Source organism: Notolabrus celidotus, chromosome 10 (assembly GCF_009762535.1).
Source record: "Notolabrus celidotus isolate fNotCel1 chromosome 10, fNotCel1.pri, whole genome shotgun sequence".
Lineage (NCBI taxonomy): Eukaryota > Metazoa > Chordata > Actinopteri > Labriformes > Labridae > Notolabrus > Notolabrus celidotus.
In genome coordinates this window covers 3285794-3301398 of record NC_048281.1, presented here as the reverse complement: position 1 = coordinate 3301398, position 15605 = coordinate 3285794, and the positions used below count along the sequence as shown (strand labels likewise).

Genomic DNA, 15605 nt, shown 5'->3' with positions numbered 1-15605 from the left:
AAGATCTTCTGTTGGACATTTTGAGTAAGCCTCCTTGTTTTCTCCCTTTGGTTTTTTGTTCAATAAATCTTTGAACAGTCTGTACATGGAGCTTCTGCCTTTGTTCTTTACCCACTGTGACATATACAAACTATAAGTTTAATAACACATTTATTATCAGAACTTTTAAATATTTAAAGGACAAGTTTAAAGATTAAATGTTTTACACAACATTCATTTAGAGATATATCTTCATTTATAAGTGCATAAGTCAGTTTACACTGAGACAAATGGCTGATCGAAGATTGCTATCATTTAATGCAACATGCATTTACGGTATATGATCTGATTTCACATGCAGTACAGAGACCTCATGTGACTTTGATCTCAGTCCTTTTTCATATCCATAACCTCAAGATAAACTCCTTATTTCATGAACATCACTCCATAATTTAAAAGACTGAATTATTTAAGGATAAGTCATCTCAGTTCATGCATTAAATAAACTCAATAGGACAGAAAAACATGACTATTTTTGAATCCCTTTAAAGCAACAAAAGTATCTTTAGACTGCAATAAAGGAAAAACCCTGCTGCATCAAAAATGATAGTTAATGGAGCTCATCCATGGACATGACCTATTAGGGCCATGAAGAAAGTAATAAAGACATAATTGAGATGTGTCAAAGTGTTGTGCAAAAATAATTGTGAGAAAAGATAAGAGGGGCAGTGATTTGAATGACTATGGGCTGATTTATGGAACAAATCGAAGTTTACCTAAACCTTAAACCTGCAATGTGACGTCCTGTCAGGTAACTTCTGGAGCTTTTTCTGTTGCCTTAACTTTTGATCAGAAATGTTTAATCTGTGCTTAATTGAAAACAGTGATTCTGAAAGTTGGTTGCCTGCTTGTCAGGTCCCAAACAGACCAGACAAAGCATGATCTTTTACCCTTCACAATTCTGCATTATGATGTACCTATTTCTGCATCCAGTCAATTGCATATAATCGCAGCAAGCTCTGTGACATGCTAGCTAAAGTGAAACTGCACCTCACTACAGTTAAAGCTGATTTATACTTCTGCGTCTCCCCTACGCCGCAGGGGCTGACGCGGACATGAGCCCCACATACTTGTGCGTCGGTGTGTCCGTGTCGCGCAGCAATTCTCCGCCGAAACGCCTGAGGGCAGTGTGGTCTCTCTGAAAGCCGGCCGCCTGCTTCCGGTCCTGCTATGATCTCTGTTTACTTTTCCACAGAGATTCAGAGCGTGTTCTGTTAATCTACAGCTGATACATGTTGCTGTTTATCATACAGACATGATTACATGAAGAATAGAGAGGAGGAGGTGAAATACACGGCCGATGTGCGGCCGATGTCCGGGATCCCGGAAGTGTTGTAAATGCGGGAAAGACAAAGCCGCCGAGCGGACCAATCACAGAGCTTGCGGTCCGCGTCGGCTCTACGGGGAGTTACATTTTGGAGGAGGTGCACGTCAGCTTCCTGCGTAGGCCTCGGCGTAGGTACGGGAGCTACGCGGACCCCCGGCGTAGGGTACGCCGTTGATTCAACGCAGAAGTATAAATCAGCCTTCAGATGAACCGGCTCTCTGCAGCTAAACTACAACACCAGATACTTTGCTGGAATCTACACAAGAAATGTGAGCCTGAACTAGCTAAAAGGTTATAAAAATTGGCCACTGATCAACTTCAGTAATTGGATGGGTTTGTTTCTGAATGTACAAACAGTTCTTTTGCTGAGTTTAATGAGCTGATACAGCTGACAGATGGATTCTCAGTACTTGGACCAGGGAAGAAAGGCGGAATACTCTGGAAATTATAACGAGAAGCTAAAAAGCATGTGTGAGAGGGTTTATGTCACAGTCTAATGAATCCTGCTTGCCTTGTATCAGTTAAGTTTAAATCTTGTAGGTGCTGTGTAAATAAGAAACTGCCTATTACCTGTATATACATATAATGGAGGATGAAAAGCATGTATATAATCTCAGCAGCCATTACAAAGATGTGCAGAGCACCAGTTGATTGGTAAAGACGAACACTCTGCAGCTCGCTGTAGAACTGAAACGCTCCTATAAAAGAACAAAGAGGTAATCTGTTATTGTAAAAATTGCAGGCTTACATGGTCTCAGTCATTATGTTTGTTGTTGTTGCGAAGGTAGAAAAAAGCCTAAAACTTGTATATATTGCATGTACTTCTCTGTGTATGGTTAACATCATTGAACACAATAATAATAAAAAAGCAAACCTCTTAAAGGTGACATATCACGCTTTTTTCATCAATATATATTGGTCTAAGAGGTCCCCAAAACATGTCTTTAAAGTTTATGCTCAAAAAAACACTTTGGGGGTGCTGGTGGCCTAGCGGTCTAAGCGCCCCACATATAGAGGCTATAGTCCTCGTCGCAGGGGTTGCCGGTTCGATTCCCGGCTGGTCGACCATTTCCTGCATGTCTTCCCCCGCTCTCTGCTCCCCACATTTCCTGTCTCTCTTCACTATCCTATCAAATAAAGGCAAAAAGCCCAAAAAATATAACTTAAAAAAAACAAAAAACACTTTGAAATCAGATTTTGGTCTGCCTGAAAAGCCCTCTTCTTCAGTCCTCCTCAGAACAGTCTGTTTTCCCTCTGACCACGCCCCCTCAGGAAGTGGATGTGCCTCGGCTGTCCAGCACGTTGATCTAATGTTTACATGTTGGCTGAATATACACGGCTGCTCACAGACCCGCGTTACTTCAACCCTCTGAATCTGATCCAGAATCTGATCCTGACGGAGAGGCGCCTGTAGCAGGACCTTTCTGAAGGATTGGTCACAGATTTAGTGTTTCTTGTTGTTTTATTTATCAGTATGTAGACGTGTGTCTTGGTACACAGCTACAAACATGTAGCTATGTGGCTATGCTAACTAGTGCTAGCACTTATCCATGATAAATAAAAATCATCCACTAGATCTTCAAATCTGCAGGCCTGGGGAGCAAAACTGACCTCTACCAGAAAGGCAGCAGGACCTTTCTGAAGGATTGGTCACAGATTCTGTGTTTCTTGTTGTTTTATTTGTCAGTATGTCAACGTGAGTCTTGGTACACAGCTACGACATGTAGCTATGCTAACTAGCGCTAGCACTTATCCATGATAAATAAAAATCATCCACTCGATCTTCAAATCTGCAGACGTGGGGAGTAAAACCGACCTTTGTGTTTATTAAGACAGCCTACAACTAGCATGCCTCCCTCCTAAGCTCCTTGTTAGCACACATTTGTGCAGGTAATGAAAAACAGAGGGGGGATTCAGTATTATTTTATACAGTCTATGGGCTGAACAAGCTCCGAGCTCTGACTCCGTGACAGACCGGATATTGTTGTTACGTAATAAAAACACGGAAGTCTGAAACGGCTCGTTTCACACACATTTACAGAAAGGTGGAGAAATCAGAACAGGGGCAGAATGGATTTTTTTTATTCTCGGGGGGTTTGTAGACATGCCAGGGACACATATTTCAGGTAGAGAACCATTAAAAAGTCCATTTTGCATGATATGTCACCTTTAAAAGAAGCTGCATTGACATCTACATCTGGGTCAAAGCTTTAAATGAATAAAGATTATCCTCAGAGATTAACTCTTACCTATGGCTGTGGTTTCCAATAAGAGTGTGACAATACAAAAGAGGTTCACATTAGCATTATAGACGCTGAACTCCACAAAGATGGCTCTTGTGTACATGTCCAGCCATTTGTTTCTGAACAGATACTCAAGGGTGCTGTAGATAAAACACAATGATATTTTAATGTCTTACCTTTGATATATCACAGAAATGCAGTGATCAAATTCAATCATTTGACTGTCCTAAAAAAAAACATATTCATGTTACATCTTTATGTTGTCAGTGTCAATACATTAAACTGGTGAAAGCATTAAAATTAATTCTAACTTGCTGTCTATTCATACAAAAGACAAGGATGTCAGAGGTTCTTGCATTGATGCTTTCCACTTCTCTTATGTACGTACCTGCTGGCATTTTGTAAATCCGGGCCAAGCTCCACCACAAAGCCACCTCCCCTGTAGAGCTCTAATTTCCCCCAGAAAGGATAAGCCCTGAGCTGAGACTGTGTTTGATATTTCCATGGGCTGGAGATGCTGATAGAGCTATTATCCCCCACTGAGTGGTTCCAGCCCGGGTCATAGGAGCCCATATCTTCTGCCTCCCATGAATATGGGGCATTGCAGTTTGGTACAATCCCCAGCATGGCGTCAGCAATCTGACAGGAGTTCCTCTGGACTCTCAATTGACGGAGACGGGCGTTCCCCACTAGTTTGGAGTTTCCATCTGTGATAAACCCTGGAAGACAGCATTTAAAGAGTTGTCTGTTTTTGTTATCATGTCAGGCTTGTGGTTAATAAACTTTGCAAGAAAGTAAAATCCAAACTAGAGATTTTTTTTTAAATTGTATTCACTCCACTAATCTAATCCTTTTGGAATATTTCTCAGTCATAATTAAATATTTGGGATTTTAAGCCATGTGTGAACACACTCATAAACAAAGGGTCAGATTGTAACTTGTTTCTGGTTATTAAAGTGTAACTAAACCCCACACCACTTTTAACTGAAAACATTTTTAGAATAATATATAATAATGACTTCTCAGTCATTTTTTCACTTTGCAAAGTCATCCCGTGGGCTGGATTGGAACCTCTGGTGGGCTTGTTTTGGCCCACGGGCTGTATATTTGACACCCCTGCTTTAGTGAGTGAATTTCTTTATCATGCATGTGCAATGTTTACTATGTTCAGGCAAACATTAGGAAAGCAATAGCACTTCTTTCCAATGATTCGAACCCCATGGACTGACCAACTCTTTATTTCTCCTCATGGTCTACACATATTTACCTGGATAAACTCCAAAAAGGTTTCCTAGCAGAGATGTGTTGGCCCATGTGAAGACTTTGCCGAGGCTCATACTGTTTGTGATTCCTCTACTGAAGCTGTGCCTGATGTGCCGGTTCAGGAAGAAGGCATTGGGATCCTTCTGTCCGTACGCCACCAGCAGTAGCATCCACATGTATCCCATGTAGACTGAAACAGATAGACACACTGGTCACCGTTTGATCAGGGGGGATTTGAATTAAAGCCAAGAAGGAATTTGACATGTGACAAGGGGTTCAAAGTCTGGCTGTTCCAAGGGAAGAAATATCATGAGCAGAAATGTTCCAATGAACACACTCCTGGGAAGACATTTCTTTCAACTGTGGCTATTTCAGGGAAAAGATAATAATGCTTACCAGATCAACCACAGCAAAAAAAAGAAGATAAATCTGCTTTTGTACTCACTCAAAATCTCCCTGATGAGGGCAAAGGCTTTCTGTTCCATAATCTTGTTTCTTTTCATCTTCTCAATGTCTGCAGCAGGAGGAGGAACGTAAAGGCCGCCTTCTCGTCTGACTGTCTCTAGGTCTTGGTAATCTACCGAGTACAAAATGAGTGATTTGATTGGTTTTTTAAAACCTTGGTATCTGAGTTGAGGTTTTTTGAAGTTTTATTTTCTACCTTGACTTTTGTCATTTCCATCAAGTGCAAGATTTTGAAAATCTTCTTCATCTACTTTCTTTATGACAAGTGCGAAGAAGATTGCCAGACATATCACCTGTCGTAAAAGACGTGAATACATACTTTACATTGACTCATGATTAATGATCTCTGAAGGAAGTTTCATCCTTGTAAATACTCAAAAAGTAATTGAACTAAGCTTTGTAGAAAAGAATGTGTTGAAATCCATCTTCCTCTGCTTACCTTCAGTGGCTGAATGATGAGGACACTCTGAAAAAAGGAGATAATCATGGACACTAGCCAGCTCACTGAGCGTTCCTTCCCAAACTTCAAGCCATACAGCATCGTGAAATATCCTGATACAACACTGGTTGCTATGACAAGCAGCCATCCAATAAAAATAAACCACCAAGGCAGCCCTCCATGACAGCAAGAGCTTTTCTTCTTCTGCTTATCATCGGCATCAGTGCTGTCTGCAGGGATCAACCTGCAATGAATAGTATTCATTGATTACAGATTACAGCTATATTCTAAGGGGCGGTTATTGCATTTCACTTGAGTCATATCCATTCAAATTGAGTATTCAGCCCTGACACATTTCCTTTACATTACCTATTATCACTGATTTGTTTTGTCATGAGATAAGCACAAACATGTCATGTCATGGTTAAGTTTAGGGTTGACAAGGATACCAAATCTATCTTGAAAGTAATCAATGACAACCAGTTATCATAGTCGGTGCAGAAACTGTAGTTTGCGAAGCAGTTGAATCCAAATCCAACTAGAAGGAGGACATGAAATCTATAAGAAGCAGTGCAGGAAGCAGAGGCAGCTCTTGGGCACTTGGAGATTATAGGGAAAGCAAGGCAGCAGGTCTTAAGGCTTAGTTCAGGTAGGTCAGTGAGGAAATAAACAGGTGCTAAAGAAAGAAGGAAGCTGGTAGTGGAGCTGACATGTCGGCAAGAGGAAGTTGTTAGGTGTACAAAGGCAGTGACTCAAATTAAAGCTGGGGTTGGTAATCAGATTCAGATATACTTTTTGTTATACTGGTTAAAATGATCTTTATGTCCCGATGTCAATCAATACATAATGTGTTCTTAAAAAAGAGGTAAAAAAAAGCTGCTATCTACAGCCGGAGTAAACCTGGGAAAACACCAACCAATCGCTGTTTTTGGGTCCCAAAATTTTAAACCAATCACATCCCGTCCTGCCGTTCTGCCCGCCTCCTGCGCTTTCATTTCATCGGCGTGCACTCTGAGCCCCCGTCTCCTGCCTCTGCTTCCCCTGACTCTATTTACTGCCCCTCTCGCTCGACCTCGGGCCTGTCCCCTCTGACCCGATGAGGTGCTTTGCTCAGGACTGTAGTCCGGATCAGAGTCTAAAAAGCTCTCACCACGGGGCTCTGACAAGCAAAAGAATGAATGACATTTACTAAGTCCTACAGAAATGTAGATGTACTGTAGCATCCGTCCGGACGCTGTAGTGATGACGAGCCGATTCGTGAACACGTTGATCTTTAATAACCGGTCACTGTCAGCCGTCACCACGCCAACCAACAAAACAACAATCAATGTTTGAATGAATGAAGAACTTCTCCTCTTGTCTCTCCTCTCTCCCGCTCACACACTCTACACCTCTCCTGATGCCTTCACTGACCGTCAACACTGTAGGAATTAAGAACATCTACACTGAACACGTTTAACAAACAGTAGATCTGTTACAGTATTATATATGTGTTATAACTTTTCTCCTGATATTGTGTCACCAACAGCAGCCATGTTTGTTTGTGTTTTTAACTTTCACTATGATAATGTTATTGTGAGGACCGGTTTTGAATCATTCACCATCATATGGTCGCAAGTCAGCGGCACTCGGGCATGTGAGCGGGGGGGCATTGTTTTGGAGGAGCTCCAAGGGGAGCGGGGGGTTTAGACAGAGTCCTGAGGACATGCTACATTCAAATTCTTGCTAGTTCTCCGAGACTACCAACCCCCTAGCTTTAAGTAAGATAAGATAAGATAAGATAAGATAAGATAAGATATACTTTATTTGTCCCCCGTTGGGGGAAATTGCTATTGTTACAGCGGCTTACAACACGGGACAGGGGAATACAACAATGTACTAACATAGTTAAAAATATAATAACAGTAATAATAGCAATGACAAGGGTAAAATAATAGTATTACAAAATAAAAGGACATTGGTTAAATCTAGAGAGTGTAGAAAAGGAGCTTAGCTGGAGGGACCTGTGGTGCATGGAGGAAAACCGCATTAGATTCATGTGGGGGGGGGGGGGGGGCTGCTTCGACGTGCTTCCATCACCCCATGTGCTACAGCACTGCATTTTAACATTAAAGAGGTCCATCTGTGCTCAAGAAAGCCAGCCTCAGATTGGATAGAGTTAGATAAGGAGGAGATGCGAAGTAAATATGCTGCTACTGATAATGGTTAATATTTATGCCCTGCAATTAGAAAAAAAAAAAGGTAAGAGACAAATAAGTAGAAGATGAACATTTGGTCGATTATTGCCAAAGGTAGAAGCTTCATTATTTAGTCCCTCAAGGGCGTTGCGATATCGCAAACTATCAACGCAAATTCAACTAATCAGCGCGATTTCTGTGCGGCTGTGCAATTTTATACAATCGCGCGCGACTTTCACACATATTTGACCAATCACCTTAACCTCTGCCCCTGCACGTCATTGGTTTCATCATCAATTTCACTTCCTTGTTAGCGGTTGACAAGATGAAGACAAAAAAGCACATTTACCAACTCATGCATGCCAGTTTCTGGATGTTTTACATGAAAGCTGGGGTAAACTGTTTTGCACGGCGTGCAATATCGCGGTGGAACATAAACGTAAGTCCTCACTTGATCGTCACTTTTCAACAGGAGAACATGCACGGACCCACATTCTATTAGCGGGGTTGACTGCAGCTAAAAAAATGCTAGCCGGTTGGTGGGCTCTGGTCCTGGTCCTGCCCGTCTGCCTGGCTGTCTGCTCCTGGTGCCGGGCCCCCTCGGCCCTGGTGGCTCCTTTGGCTCCGTCTTGGGGGGCTGTGGGGGCGGTGTTGTGGGGGTGTCCCTTGGGGGGGGTGCGGGATCTCGCCCCCCTTTCCTCCTACTGGGTGACCTGGGGGTCGCCCTGGGTGCTCCGGCGGTACCTGCTTGCTTCCGGTCTGGGTCCTTGGCTTGTCCCCTGGCCTGGGTCTCCCGCGGCGGGTTGGGTCCTTCGGTCTGACTGCTCTCGCGGCCCGGGTGCCGAGCCGTACCGCTCGGCTGGTCTGACCCAAGTGGTTTCATCTGCACCAGTGGTGGTCTTGTTACACAAATAGAACACAGCACGGCGGCAACCCTCTGCGACCCAAGCTTCAGTAATGATTGTGGACACTAAGGGTTGCTTAATCATTAGAATCACCCCACGGATTTTTTTTTTTTGGCATCATGGTGAGATGGTCCCTCTCCATCTAAGTGTGTTAGGTCTCTCTCTCCTTCTCTCTCCCTGTCCCTTTGTATATCCTTATGTAATCTTTCTTTCACTTTCTCTTATTTTTTTTATTTATTTTTGGCCCACCTAGGTGTGCACGCCCTCTTTTACAGAACATGATATTAGCTGCCAATAAAAGATAGGCCAGATTGCATGAATATTTGACAGTTTGTGACAAACATGACACAAACCAGAAATATATATGCAGACAAGAGGAAAAAAGAAAAAAAGAAAAAAAAAAAAAAAAAAAAAAAAAAGAAAAAAAAAAAGCTAGCCTTGCACTGGAAGCCTCCTTACACACTCACGCGTACCAAGTTGCTGCAAACATTTATGAGCATAATATACATGGAGTTGTCTGTAGCAAAAATGCATGGGGCTGTTTCAGAAAACAATCCGAACCTGGACCTCTGCGGCCGCAATGGTGGGGTGGGGTTCTAGTTTAAAGAGAAATGTTTACAACATGTTGTACTACTGCCTTTGAAATATGTCATGCCCTTCTCTTTGAAATAAAAAAACAATTGATCGCAAAAAAAAAGAGAGCATGCATGCAGAGAGGGTAAAACTGACAATGACAACGTTGTTATTTATAGATCCTCAAATACCCTTTTAGTATTCATAAGCTATAGTTGTGTGTATACAATGTATTTTTTTCTAGTACAACAGTGTTTACAAAGTAGGGGGGGGGAATATAAATACAAACACTGAAGAATCATTTGAAAATAGCACATATAACATAGCTTCTGTTGAAAACACAATCTTTTGTTTGTTGTAGGAAAATGATTTGCCCAATTTGAATTTAAGATAAGATATTACTTTATTTATTTAATGCAATTCATGCAAAAAGAGTTGGGAAAGGGTTGTGTCTACTACTCAGTTTGAAGTTAAATAATATTGTTTAATTGTTTCACTCTATGCCAGTGCAGTATTTCACAAAGTCTGTAAGATTAAGATGGAGACTCTCTGTGATGTTACCTGTGCTCAAATAAAGTATATGTTGTTCAATTAGTTGAAATCTCAAGCATTTTTTGGTAAGGCTACCAACAACACTAAAAACCACTGCCAATAGTTTTGTACATTTACTGGCCCCTGAGATGTTATTGAGGAAAAAAGCTTTAAAAAAATTGCAACTTTCACTGCAATTTCTTCAAAAAGGTGTCACAGAATGAGGATCTTTGGGCTGCAACAATCACACAAAAACACTAAATCCTGGAGGGACTGATTATTTCTCATTTCAAGCTACATATCTGCACACTGTGCAAATCTTCATGACAAGTTTGTTCTTTCTGATAGTTGGATGAAAAAAACCCTGAGATATTTTATCATCTAATGTTCATTCTAAATTGGCAGCCAGCAGCTGGCTAGCTAAGCCTAACACCAAGGCTGGAAACAGACAAACAGCTTGCTGGGATTTGTTCCACAATTTACAAGTTTTAACATCCAATAGTCACAAGAACAGTAACAAAGCAACAGACCTTATTGGGGTTCTGAATGTGAACTGATGGAATGAACAAAGTATGACATGTAGTTAATGATGAGGGTGAGTGTTTTAGACTTTGGACAGAGCTAGGCTGGTTGTTTCCCCCTGCTTCCTGGCTTCATGCTGAGACAAAGCAAGCATCTCTTAACTCTAGCTTCTCATGCAGCATAAACACATCAGACTAGTGATGTAACTAACTCTAGTCAATAGAGTAAATGACACTTTTTTTCTCACATGTTGAACTGTTTGTTAAAAAATGATTGTCAGCCATTTCTTAAACCTACATCCTGCTTAGCTGTTGAAACTTTACTTGTTTCAACACATGAATAAGACAATTTCTTTTTTTTTGTGGATGCACTTTGTAGCCATTAAAAGCTTAAATGGGTTCTGGCCCAGGTATATCAATGTCAAAAAGAATAACAGTTGAAGGCAGGGACCATTCTAAACAAAGAGCGTGCAAGCAGCTACTTTTCATATCTTTTTCTATTTTTTTAGAGTTATATTTTTGGGCTTTTTGCCTTTATGACAGGACAGCTGAAGAGAGACAGGAAATGTGGGGAGCAGAGAGTGGGGGAAGACATGCAGGACATAGTCGCGGTCAGGAGTCAAACCAGCGACCTCTGCGACAAGGCCTCTGTAGCCTCTGTATGTGGGACGCTTAGACCGCTACTTTTCATATCTTAAAGGTTGAGGGTTCTTAACCCTTAAAGACCTAGACCATCTTTGGGGGCGCCAGACTCTCCTGAATTTATTTTGAATACACTAAATGAGACAAATGTGGTATCAATGGAAAGCTGAGAATGTTTGCTGTAACTTTTTAAAGATTGTTGATAGGATTAGCAGTTCAAAAGTTATCAAACATTCAAGAACAAGTAGCTGCCGGTGGCGGTCCAGGTCTTTGAGGGCTAACTGGTCCCTTTCAGGACTCTTAACTCCTTTATCTTGTGATGAATAACTTTAATAGAAAAATTAACTTAAAAAACACGAATAAATAACCCCCCAAAATGAACAACAACTCAATTATTTCTTCCCCTAAAAGACCATGAAGTGACTTTCAAAGCTCTGGAAATACTCTTTAAATTAAAATTACACACAGTCTGGAGATAACAGGCAGACACAAATTCACCGGTCTGGTCCTTTTGAAAAATTGTCCTCCTTACTTTTTCTGGTCAGGTTCGTACAGATTGACAGAGCTGAATCTGAACAGCTGATCTTCAAGAGACCCCTTCATGCCCTGGACTTGCTGCACCGCCTGGCTGTAGCTGTGGGGGCTTGGAAAGCCGGAGGGTCCCAGCAGAGTCAGCTCTCTCTCAATGTGACACAGCTGCCGATAAAGATACTGGCTTTTGTTGCTCTTCTTCTGAATCCCCTCCTCTGTTGACCCGGAATGCACTGTAGACGTAGCCTCTGCAAAGACACATAGTTTATAAGACGGTGAATGGTCTCGTCTTTGTAACTAGTGTAAGACTTTAATAATGTAGGGACAAACTGCTTGCAAAAAAGCAGGCAGTGTTCAAACAGAAAGTAGAAATAATATTCACTCTGGTTCATTTACACAAATCTGGCAGCAGGATTATTTCTTCCTCGAGCTTTAGAAGATTTTCATAACAAGCTGACTCTTATTTGCTTCAATTTGAGAAGCCTCCTAGGCAAATTGGAGTCTAATCAGGTCTTTACATAGGCTTTCAAGCAATCATAAGTCCTCTAAAATTTGCTTTGTATTCTGTCTGAACACCCAGTCCAGCCCTGTTTCAGAAGAATACAATGATGTATCCCCAGAACAGTGTTCTATGAGGTTATCACACTGTCCTCATCTCTTATAGGATAGTGGATAGACTTGGAAACTAAACAGAAGTGCAATGTCTTGTGTCTTGTGTGTGTATTTAAATCCAAAGACCAGCAACCACTCAGAACAATTTGAAAGCAGACCTCTGAGTCACCATGTAGTGATTCACAGCACACCACTTATCAAAATGAAGCAATGATCCGAACCACGCACAGCAGCCGTCGCAACACATCTATCTACAGTAACCTATGCCGCCCTCAAACCACCTCAGCTGGATTTCTTTAAACCACAAAACATCTGAAATAAGTATGACAACAAGTAGCTTGCACCGCATATTATGAATCTAAAAAACACAGCTAAAAGAAAAGCACAGAAGTTGTTTTTATATGGATAACACCCCCTGCTACAGTTACATGCAGACTCCCAGAACTATTATGATATCATTATCAGCACGGGGCCCAAGTTTGATCAGAAACACAGTAGGTACGCATTCCTAATTATATGCAACGTAACAATTATATCACTGTAAATCTAAATTCCATCTCACTATGTAACAAAGAGAAACCTCTACTCACTATCAGTTTGACTTTAATTCCTCCTGTTGTCTCTTCTCCTTCCCTTTTGGGAACAGCTTTTATTTCAGCTTGTCTGGTTATCTTTTTGTCTTCTTCTCCATATGAGCTTGGTGGAAAAATTAGGTTTACCCAAATTGTCATGTCATAGGATGAAGAAATTAATATTCACCAGCAAGCCTTTCCTTTCTTACTTTTGAGAAGAAAACAACAGATTTAGCTCGCTAACATAAATGGTCACCATTTAGGAAAAGTTGTAGTTTAGTTGCACTTAAATGATCACAAGAACAACATGGCCAAAGACTGATCCAGCACCCTCAGTGCACTGCCTATAAGGGTGGTAGAAATAAATCGTGTCTCTACAGGAGGGGTTCCCAAAGTGTGGGTTCGGACCCCCTGGGGGGTTGCGAGACACAAATGGGGGGTCGTGAGATGTCTTCCAGAATGTGTTTTTTTTTTTTAAGTATAAAAAAAATATTTACTATTTATTTTTGTTTATTTCCCTGTTTTCTTATGGTTATCTTCCTTTATGTTTTTACTGTTTATTATTATTATTTCTTTATTATTATTCTTATTATTAATTTGTATTTTTTTATTTTTTTCTTCTCTTCTCTTTGTCGGTTTTGGGTGCTTATATATCATTTGTTAACTTGTGGTGAACAAAGAAATACTGAAAAAATGCAATAAAAAAAGTTGAATGACATAAGATATCTAAAAATAGAACATTTTATTCATTTATAGTAAAAAATATTGACAAAAATAATAGCTAAACTTGAAATAAAACCTTGAAAATAGAAAATGTAATGCGTTTTCTGCCTTTCTTAGGTTAATTCATAACAGCACAGGAAACACAGCCACATGCTCATAGGCTCATTTTCTGCAGACCAGCTAAATGAAGCCACATTAAATCACTTTGAAGGACAGTGGGGGTCGTGAGTCGATGGCATCTATATTTTGGGGGTCACGGGCTGAAAAATTTGGGAACCCCTGCTCTACAGGATTCATAAAATGCTCCCCTCATTGGATAATTCAGCTTGGCAGTGGTTAGATGACCTTCCACCTGATCATATCACAATGATGTTAGATGTCTTCCATTACCACAGACCCTAGTGCCCTGCACCTGCTGCACCACCTATTTTTACTCCAGTAGCTGAGGGTCACATTCATATCCATGTTGCCACCTTAAGGCGTTTTTCAGCCAGAGGAACTTTACCGCTGAACTACGTGCGTTTCGACCGGTGGACCCAGGGTCTGAATTTAGTTCAGGGGTAGATAATCTCCCCCATAAAAGGCCCCAGCTAGGGGGGTAGTACTTCTCAAAGGTCCTATGACTTTTGGGGGGCAGGGCCTGCAATGCTGAACGTGTCTGATTGGTAGATTAACCGCAGTGTTTTAATTCGGCCTGCCGTCCACAACAACATCACACACATCTGTGATTCACTTGATTTCTCTTTCTTTCATTAGTTTTTATTTGTTCTATCTTTTTTATATGTGTGTGTACTTTTCAAAAAGAGAAGCTGTGATTCTCTTGATCACAGGATGCAGACTTATCTGGGTTCTTGCAGGTTTTGTCAGACTTTCTTTTCTTGGCAGTGAAATGTTTTAAGTAATACAAAACACATGACACAAAACAGCGTAAAAAATAATAGAAAGTATACTGGTAGAGACACATGCACACACGCACATCCACCAACACACACACACACACACACACACACACACACAAGCACGCACACACACACCAGTATAGACACACATAAGCGCACATAAATACATCTACAAATACACCCAAACACAAACACACATATATTTTTCCATAACTTAACTTGCCATACCTATGATGAAAAATGTTTTACAAATATGTCCTTGAATTGAACTGATTTAGAAAATATATTTAAAATTGTAGATGAAGTGAACTAAGCACAGCTGGGATAACTGATGAGAGCTCAGAATGAAGCTAAAGCTCCCTAGGATCATTGAAAGAAATGTATGAGAGACAAGCAGAGCAGTCGATGGCTTTAAAGGTTGCAGTTCTTCAGCTCTCTATTACATGCACCTCAGCCCAAACTGTAGGAGCACTTAACCTTATAAAGACACAATTCTATGAAATGCCAGTTTTCCTCTGCTCTCCACAGAGCCTACGCACCTGTCGACTGAGGTTGGATGGCATTGTGAAAGTTCTGAGTGTTGGAGTGGGTGCTGTCACAGGTTTTATTGTTCTGTTTGATGAAATCCTCCACCACAGAGAGGACAGCATTTATGTCAACATGTTGTCCAGGCCCAAACTCAGGCTCTTTGCTTGGTATGTTGCTTTTCACTGTCTTGGAGAGTGAAAGGGCAATCCTTGTGAGATCCTGAGGAAAAAAGTACAAACCGTAGAGTGTTTTCTCTTTATGACTGTACAATATACACACGTGGCAGGCTGCTGTAAAACTCTGTCTACGCAGGGCATCAAAAACAAGACTCTCGGATGCATCAGTACTGGAGGAAGATTTGCAGAAATGTCAGAGGACATACCTGCACACCAATTCAACTCAGCCACACTGCAAAAAACTCAAAAATCTTACCAAGTGAAATAGTCTCATTTTCAGTCTAAATGTCTTATCCCTCTTGATTTCAGATAAATTTACTTAACAAGTAACATTTGAGCAAGATAGAGGGACTCGTTTTAAGACATCTTAAATATCTTGTTTAGTCAAATAATCTTGAAATGATCTTGTTTTGAGTTTTAATTTAGAAGAAACAAGGTT

General features: G+C 40.9%; 1 protein-coding gene across 1 annotated transcript in view; it reads right to left on the bottom strand.

The window, feature by feature from the left end:
* Positions 1 to 15605, bottom strand: part of LOC117820264 (polycystic kidney disease protein 1-like 2) — an 89324-nt gene that overhangs the window by 11169 nt on the left and 62550 nt on the right. The window contains exons 34-42 of the mRNA XM_034693987.1: positions 15002 to 15209; positions 11658 to 11904; positions 5777 to 6020; positions 5534 to 5630; positions 5318 to 5449; positions 4877 to 5062; positions 3998 to 4328; positions 3616 to 3749; positions 1937 to 2064 (exon numbers count right to left, since the gene is read on the bottom strand). Of these exons, the coding sequence (XP_034549878.1) occupies positions 1937 to 2064; positions 3616 to 3749; positions 3998 to 4328; positions 4877 to 5062; positions 5318 to 5449; positions 5534 to 5630; positions 5777 to 6020; positions 11658 to 11904; positions 15002 to 15209 (1707 nt within the window). The remainder of the gene's footprint in view (positions 1 to 1936; positions 2065 to 3615; positions 3750 to 3997; positions 4329 to 4876; positions 5063 to 5317; positions 5450 to 5533; positions 5631 to 5776; positions 6021 to 11657; positions 11905 to 15001; positions 15210 to 15605) is intronic.